Raw genomic sequence first — 8,520 nt, forward strand, 5'->3', positions numbered from 1 at the left:
CTGATGGGAGTCGTGGGTTAATTTGGTTTGGTCGTGGGGTGGGGGTAGAGTGGGGAAGAAAGTGAAATGTCCCTTTTGTTTCTGTTATTTGGCATGTGTTTAAATACATGTTGGACCTTTATTCTGACTAGGACTTCAAATGTGATGTGGCATATTTTTAACGGGTGTTAGACGCCATATCAGAATTCCGTCCACTACATCAGTAGGAACGATAATGGTTTTTCTTGGGTGATGGATGGAATGCAAACGGAGGAATTTTAGTAAGCAGTGTGTAGCATATAGAAGTTCAATGAACAGTCCATGACCATAGTATAAGTTAAGTGATTTTTGAAACAATTCACTCATTTTTAATAACAAACCCCACTTTTTAAATAAAAGTGATATTGTATGTCACTCGTTTATTAAAAAATGGCATTTAATTTTAAAAAGTAACACAATAGTTAGAAAAGTGGCACTACATTTTACCTAGTATTTTTTACTTCCAAAATACTTTTCACATAATTTTTCAAAGGATCTCTAATTTTAGGGGTATTATTGTAATTTGCCCTAGCTAAACTCATCATATAAGCCAGTTTCACTAATTTTTGGTCTTTAATTATAAGTCAAGAAAGATTGGTGGCCAGAAATATAAGTGCTTATTAAAAACTTTTGGAATAAGATGAGATTTCCACGTGCTCTTAATTTTTACAATTTTTGACTCACCATATCCTTCTATTAATTCCCATTTATTTCCTTAAATTTTGTACACTTTGAATTTGGTTATCATTTTAAATAATCATAGATGGATTTATATCCAAGACATTTGAAAATTTTCCGTCTCTTATAAATTTAATTTGTTGTTAGTTTCAACTTCATAAATAATTTTAAGTTCAAATTCCAAAAGTTTTAGAATCATTAAGCCATACTTTCAGCTCTATGATTTGCACCGTAAATTAGAATCAAATAAATTTTCACCTTTATGCTCCACACGAGGTCCCCAATGATCTCATCTGAAAACACCTGTGATGTCTTCTGATAGATGTGCCACCGCTACCAAATCCTCCCAACTATGTCTACATCTCAAATCCTCATACGGTTAATTTGAATCAATCTATATGTATGGGGAAAATTTTTACAGAAGCGTTACAAATTACACACGATACTAGAGTAACTGGTTTATTTTATGCAATAAAATATTCACATTGCCCCACCCCAATGTGAGGGCCTAGTAGAACTTTTGTGAATTTATTCCTTGTACATAGGGAATAATACGGTTAACTTAGTTCAAAATTAAATAAATTCAAAAACTCAAAATAAAAAAAGATCCATGAAATAGATGCACTTTACAATACAAACAATCCTTTAATCTGCCTCTACGATGTACCTTAAATCAAGAAGATCTTCAATTCTCAAGGTTCGTGGTGAAGTACAACTAATTTTGGACAACCTTCGGAGAAAAAAATATGCTATACAAACTAAAAGACCTTAAAACTGTCACAATTTTCAAGTATCACAAAAAATACAAAGCAAAAGGAATGAAAAACATTTAAGAGGGAGAATCAAAGAAGGGGTTCAGAAAGTTCCATTTCATTTGCACTTTGTTGTGGTGTTGTAGAAGGACGTGAGCCGATAAAATCCAAGCCAAGCCATTGCCATGGCCAACATATATATCTCGGCCGAGTGAGGCCTCTTCTCGAGGTTTCTTGGGTGTCTAGATCATCGAGTTGATGACTCAGCTCTTCGACTCTGTCTCTCAGCCTAGACGCCCTCATATCTGCCAATCTCAATGATTTCTCAGCAGCGTCTCTTGCTGCCATCGCAGCCACTGCTGTTTCTTCTTTGAACTTCAGCTTTTTCTCCCATTCAATTACAGATTTCTTTGCCTCCTCGAGTTCATGGCGCACGGCTTCCAACTGCAGAACCACGGACACAAGATTAGGTCTTACTCCATTCTTAAAAGTAACTTTTATGACGTTGGAAAACATGGTCGAGAACACGAATAAAATAGATGGGACAAAAAATATTCTCAAGTAAAAACTCGTCTTTACTACCATAAACAAAAATAATAATAGAGGACCTCTTCTAGACAGGTCGGTACATTGAAGGCGGTTTACCCAAGGTCAGGAGAATGGTGGTGAGATACAATTTATCAATGAAAAAAAGGTAAACAAAACTAAATATGTAGAGTTTTCTTATTCTTACAATGATGATCAAATCATGTACTCTTCAGAAACTGTGCGCTTTATGGAGAAGCTCTGATTTGGAGACAACAATTAAAAATTTTGCTTTCAGAAACTAAAACGAAGTTATTCCATTGTATCTTTAGGATCAAAGCTCGTTCAGTATACGATACCAAAACCCGGTCAAATTCACAAAAATAACCACAGACGAGAAATAAGAAAAGCAAATTGAGTCGCCCTTTCTTAAGTATACCTGTGCTACATACTCTTGCTCGACTGCTTTCCCTGCGGCGGCTTCTTGTTGTGCAGCTATTTTCCACCGTGTGATTTCTTCTTCAGCAGCAGTAATATCCATCATAAGGCCTTCAACCTAGTTAAGATTTTTAATATCAGATTTGAAAATGATACATACATAAAGGACAAGGATAAGAAATTTCAAGACCTGTGCATCGTCAAACCATCTTACAGGATAAAGAGAAATTAAATGGTCGGAACTTTATATTCATTGATATCAGTTGAGAACAGAGTAATAATAAATTACATTTTCGTTTGCCACTTTCTCCTTCTCTTCAAGCTCTTCCACACGTTGTTTCCACTGGTTGAGCTCCTTGGATAGAGCGTCCACATGCTCCTTATATAAACTTGACTCTGCCCTTTAGTACATAGACACATTGACAGTTAGAAAAATACATGACACCGTCACATCTAAGAGGAAATAATACACAAAAGACAGAGTAAATCGACAAAAGCACCATTGGATATAGTCATTCATATCTTATAATACTACTAAATTGTCAGTTAAATTAGGCTAATAGATGCAAGGTGAGCAAAATGAGAGGAAATTTGGCTTCAATCCACATTGATGACTTAGCTTAGGAATGGAGAAGTTAACCTCTTGCTTATTAATAACCAAGTTCAGTAAGTTGAATATATAATTCACAAAAGCAATATTTTGATGCTCCTAATCCCGAGTCCAAAACTTGTGTATTAGGTAATTGACTAATTAGTGAACAACTGCACTGCAATAGCTCCTATCATTGTTTTATCTCATTCAAGGAAGCAACTTATTGCATCTATCGTAACATCCCAAATTTTAAAGCTAATTAAATTTAAATTTAGGACTTAAGTGCACTATTATTAGAGTTAAATGACCTTGTTGATTATTGGTCTGGTCTAATGACCTTATTAATTATTAACCAATAGTTGAGGGCCTAAGTAAAAAGTTATTTTAGAATTAGATGAAATCATGCGTAACATATATGTAAATAAGCTAAATGAATTGATTAATGATGATTGACCACATGCATTATTCACATCACATTTCAAGCCAACGTAATGGATTTGACCACATAAATAAAGAAAATTGATTTGACCATATGCATCACTTACATTAAATTTTAAGCTAAATGAATTGATTTGACCCATGATTTAAGCTATTGATTTTATCATTTTCATGACAACACACTATTTAAGCATTGATCATGTCTAACATCTAACAATTTTCTTTCAATTTTCTACACATGGTTAAGAATTTTCAGTATAAATAGGAGACAAACCCAATACCAAATTACTCTCAACAACTATTTACACATTTTTCCTTTCTACCTCTATAACTTTGTCTCTTCACTTCCTCTCTTTCTCATGTCATTTTGATATTAAATATAGTCATATACTTATACAATCGCACGGGAATAATCAACTCCACACGCGGCTCAAGGATCTCTTTTCAACAATAACTCATTTTATCATTTTGGATTGTCTAATAAAGAAAAGGTAAGTTGTGCTTTATATTTATGGTGGCTAATGTTTATGTATGTAATATTTCTGCGGATATATTATGTTTGGTCCATGTTACGTATGTTTTATTAAGAACGGACCGGAGTTTAGTAGTGCTATGCACGAGAATTTAGAACTATATAAGTTAGGTCTAATTTTCGTGTCTCTCTATTCAAGTTATGAATTTTCCGTAGAAATACATATATGAATTCATTATCCACGCATGCTTATTGAGAATTATTCTCACCCGATTATATCTCTACTTTCAGCTAATAGATGATTCGAAGCAATTGACAGGAGATGGCTTATGGTAGTAATAGTTTCAATAATAAAATTATTAAGTTGTCAAACTATTATTTCATTGGATTTTAAATGTTTTAAGATATTTCTCGTTCCAAGTTAATTTATTAAATTCATTACATTATTTGAATTTTGGTAAGTGTTTAAATAGTTTATATGATTATGTTGGAATATTCTTTAAATTAGTCTAGTTTAGTGACACTCGAACTGTTAAGAATTCGGATCGTCACATCTATTCTCCTTGTCTTGGGGAAGAATTAATGGGGAACCTATTAAACGTATTATATGAAGACTTTCCAAGTTTATATCTAATTTTCAGAAAAGTTATTAGGGCATTATATTTTAGATTTTCTAATATTTTATTGGTTGTTTCTTAAAACCTACTCAATTTATTGTAGAAATTTTTGAATAAATTATTAGATGATGAAAACTAGAAAAAGATTAGTTTAAACCCTGTTTAAAGGGAGCCCATGCATTCTAATGTTTACACTTTTGATGAATTGACTAAACAATACTTTCTTCCACAATTTCATCTCTTGGTTTATCCCCTTTCTTTCTGTCTTTCCCCCTTTTCTTTCTCCTCTTCTCCCTTTCTTGTTTTTCTCCGTCCTCTTCTCTTCTCTCTCCTTCTATAATTCAGGTTCTTGTTTGTTTCATCCTACATCAAGAACTCATACCGGAGTTTTGACTTCCAAAGAAACATTTTTTTTTTTTGATAGGTAACTTCCAAAGAAACATCAATACGTTACTTCCCTAGCAACAATTTTTCTGTATGAATTCGCATCTGTAATTCGTTTTTGCAGAAAGTTTGTGTTAAAAAATTCCGAAAGAGGTCCATATATATGTTCTATATCCAACTAATAGCTCTATTATTTCATCTTCCTAATAACATCGGATATCTAAAAACTATCTGAGAATTTACAGACCAAAGGCAGAAAACTCACTGTGGCAGATCCTAAAGATTTTGGACAAGCACCAAACATAGATCTTACTTTCAGCACAATTACGGCTGGTATTAGGCTAGATATATAAAGTTATTTCCTTCTGTAGCCATACTACTGTAGGAACTTGTTCAAAACTGATTAGAATCTTCATCGAACGTAATAAGAACACAGAAGAATTCGAGTTCAAAACTGGTTTTCCTCCTGATACACTTCTTAACTAGGTGAAATCTACACAACATGGATCACAAAAATCAAGATTAGTTTGCTCTTAGAACACCTGGTATGCAGAATCGTCCTACAGTGCACTCAAAGTTAATTGACTGCCTTCTTATGTTTTCCCATCTACAGTCTCGTCATAAACTAATGATAATTGTTTGTCACGAGTTCATCAAGTTGTTTTGAAGCCATGGACAGTTATCCTCAACTAAGATTTCATGGATTTTAAAAGTTCTTCCAAATTCAGGCTTCCCCTTCCCCAATTAAGATTTTAATGGACTTCATAACGAATTTCATCGAAATCCAATAAAACCTTAATTGGGGATAAAATCCATTACAACCTAGGTATCCTCAATAACTCATGAATCATAAATTCAAAATATTTGGATCAATTTCAAGCCTAAAAATACACATAACAAACTCCTTTGAAATTTCACCATTTTAGTAAGATTTTTATGGATTCTGCTGAAATCTATTCAAATTCACGAAATTCAATAAAATTTAGAATCTTTTAAAATTCATTAAAATTCTAGTTGAGGACACCCTTGTAATAAGATTTTCTAGTTGAGGGCTTTATTGTTGCAACTAATTGATGCAGACGAAGTGCAAGAGCTAAGAAATATAAAATGTATTTATAATCTGTTAATAATTCATCAATTTATTTTTTCTTCACACATTTTATGGAACCCACAAGTGCCATCCACTTATCTGCCACTCTTTTCTATTTATTTATTACTTAAATCAATTATAAACAACTCCGAAACGTGCTTTTTATATTCATAAAGTAAGAAAAACCATATAAATGATCGAGAAAATTTGATATCTATAAGTTCTTAAACTCATCAACCAAGAAATTCATTAAAAGGAAATTTGAGAAAATATATTCCAAGGAATAAAAATAAATAAAATTCCAACATTATATTATAGCCTGAAAATTACCCAAGTTACAATAGCTTAAGTTAATGTTTTTCTTGTTTAAACAAATTTCTTGTGCACAACTAATCAGTGCGAGCCATTTTCAATAATAATAATAATAAAAAAATAAAAAAATTATGTTATCCTGGAAAAATTAAGCCATCCATAATTAGTTTACCTACTGTTGAGATGAGATAAACACAACTATATCAGTAATATCACAGCTTCTGAAATTGATAATAGCAGATCAAGTTACCAAGAGTTAGTTTGCCAGCTGCTGATACGAGATGAACATAATTGTATCAGAAAAATCAAATCATTTGAAAATTTCAATTTAGAATGTGACTGCTATGAGTTACATGTTCTTGTCAAATGTTTGCGTGTTTTTAGATGATATAGATAAACGATAATGTACTGAGGTATATGGGTCATACCGCATTGGTTCCATTCAATGTCTTCATATTTTCAGAAGGTATCTTGAGACATTGATAAGTAACTTTTTCTTTACTTTTACACACTTAGTGATCAGTTCATTTTGTCATTTTTTATTCAATTATCAGTGAGAGGAGGCATTGATGATAGCAAAATTTTCCATGATATAGGACTTAGACCTTGGGATAGGCAGATCAGGGGCCACATAAAGCGAACCTTAATATGTTACGAAATTTACAGAACGGTCAAATTACTAATACAATAACGAAATAAATATCTAAAATAGGTTACCTGAGATCCTCCACAGAATGCTTTAGATCAATGATCTCGAGCTGAGATTGTTTAATGATATCCTCCAGTGCACTAGCCTGCATTAGAACAATATTTATTAAGAGGAAAAAGAAGAATGAGAATTCATTACGGAATTTTTAACACTAAAAAAGGTACTTACAAGAGCATATACTTCATCCTTTTCTGTCTCTTCACCACCCGAAATATCTTTAGAAGCCTGATACGTCCTTTCCCCAAGATGTTTGCTGAAGTTATAATCTATCCCAGACTCTCTTAATCCATTTTCTGCAACTTTAAACAATTCATTTGTTTTTGACGACAAGTCCACAGACATTCTTCTTGACAAAGCACTTCTCAATAAAGAGTCAAGTTGTTCTTTCTCCTTTATGAATTGAGAAATCGTCTCATTTAGACTTTTCACTTCATGACTCTTTTGCTCCATCAAATCCCTTGTTTTCTCAACAACAATTTTACTCAATTCATATATAGACTCAATCCCTGCCAAAGATGCCCGAATATTTTCCTCAAAATCTGTTTCTCGTGCAAGGAACAACGATTCAGACAACTCTAAGGATTTATTAGCATCAACAATCTTCATAACTTCAAACATATTTTCATGGATTCTTGATACATAATTCAATTGATCCACCAACGATGGCCTTTGTGATTCAATCTTTGATTCGTACTCTCTTGCTAACAGCCTCAACCTCAACATTTCACTCTCTGATGCCTCCTGCTTCTCAAAAAACTCACTTTCCAATTCAGCCAATTTCTCATTATTCTCATCCACGGACTTCTTCAAGCTCTCAATTTCCTCAGTTTTTTTCCCCACCTCCTCTCTCAATCCACTAATTGTCGCCTCGAGCTGAGAAATCTCAATGGCAATCTCATAATTCCTCTGCTCCATTAACTCCCTAGCCTCATTCCTTGACTTCACATTCAACTCATTCTGCTTCAAAAGCTCCTCCACAATCTCATTCATCCGCTTAATTACACCATATGCCACTGCTGGCAATCCCGAGTATTTATTTGACCTCGGCAATCCAGTTACTCCAAAATCCTTGTAACTACTAACTTTCTTCGAAATCTTCTGAATCCCACTAACTAACATTGATGACCCCGTCTCCAATTCGACCCGGGATGACTCCTTAGCTTTTCCCAACTCCTCTAACTGCCTTAAAACCTCATCCTTTTGCCTCAGGGCCTCATCTTTCAACTTGATTTCCTCACTCAACTTCCCAGAAACCTCCTCCAATTTCCCCAATGTCTCCTCCTTCTCCTTCACTGCCTCCTCACGCTGTCTCGAGCACTCATCGCGCTTCTTGATGGCCTCGTGGCAAAGCACTTTAAGCCTGTTAAACTGAACCTGGAGGTCGTTCTTGGAATTCTCCACGGCCTGATGGACTTTCTTCTCACGGTCAAGCTCCGCAAGAACTTCCCGGAATCTCTGCAACGAAACATCCTCTGGCGAAGGGGTTTTCATATCA

General features: G+C 34.0%; 1 protein-coding gene across 1 annotated transcript; it reads right to left on the reverse strand.

Annotated features, from left to right (window-relative positions):
• Nucleotides 1–1,293: 1,293 nt before the first annotated feature.
• Nucleotides 1,294–8,516, reverse strand: LOC111396172 (paramyosin-like). Its single transcript, XM_023022508.1, has 5 exons — nt 7,194–8,516; nt 7,034–7,110; nt 2,701–2,812; nt 2,413–2,529; nt 1,294–1,892 (listed from the first exon to the last, which is right to left on the reverse strand). The coding sequence occupies exons 1-5, from the start codon at nt 8,514–8,516 to the stop codon at nt 1,539–1,541; spliced, it is 1,983 nt and encodes a 660-aa protein (XP_022878276.1). The 3' UTR covers nt 1,294–1,538.
• Between the last annotated feature and the right edge of the window lie 4 nt (nt 8,517–8,520).

This window comes from Olea europaea, chromosome 6 (genome assembly GCF_002742605.1).
Source record: "Olea europaea var. sylvestris chromosome 6, O_europaea_v1, whole genome shotgun sequence".
NCBI classification, from domain to species: Eukaryota; Viridiplantae; Streptophyta; class Magnoliopsida; order Lamiales; family Oleaceae; genus Olea; species Olea europaea.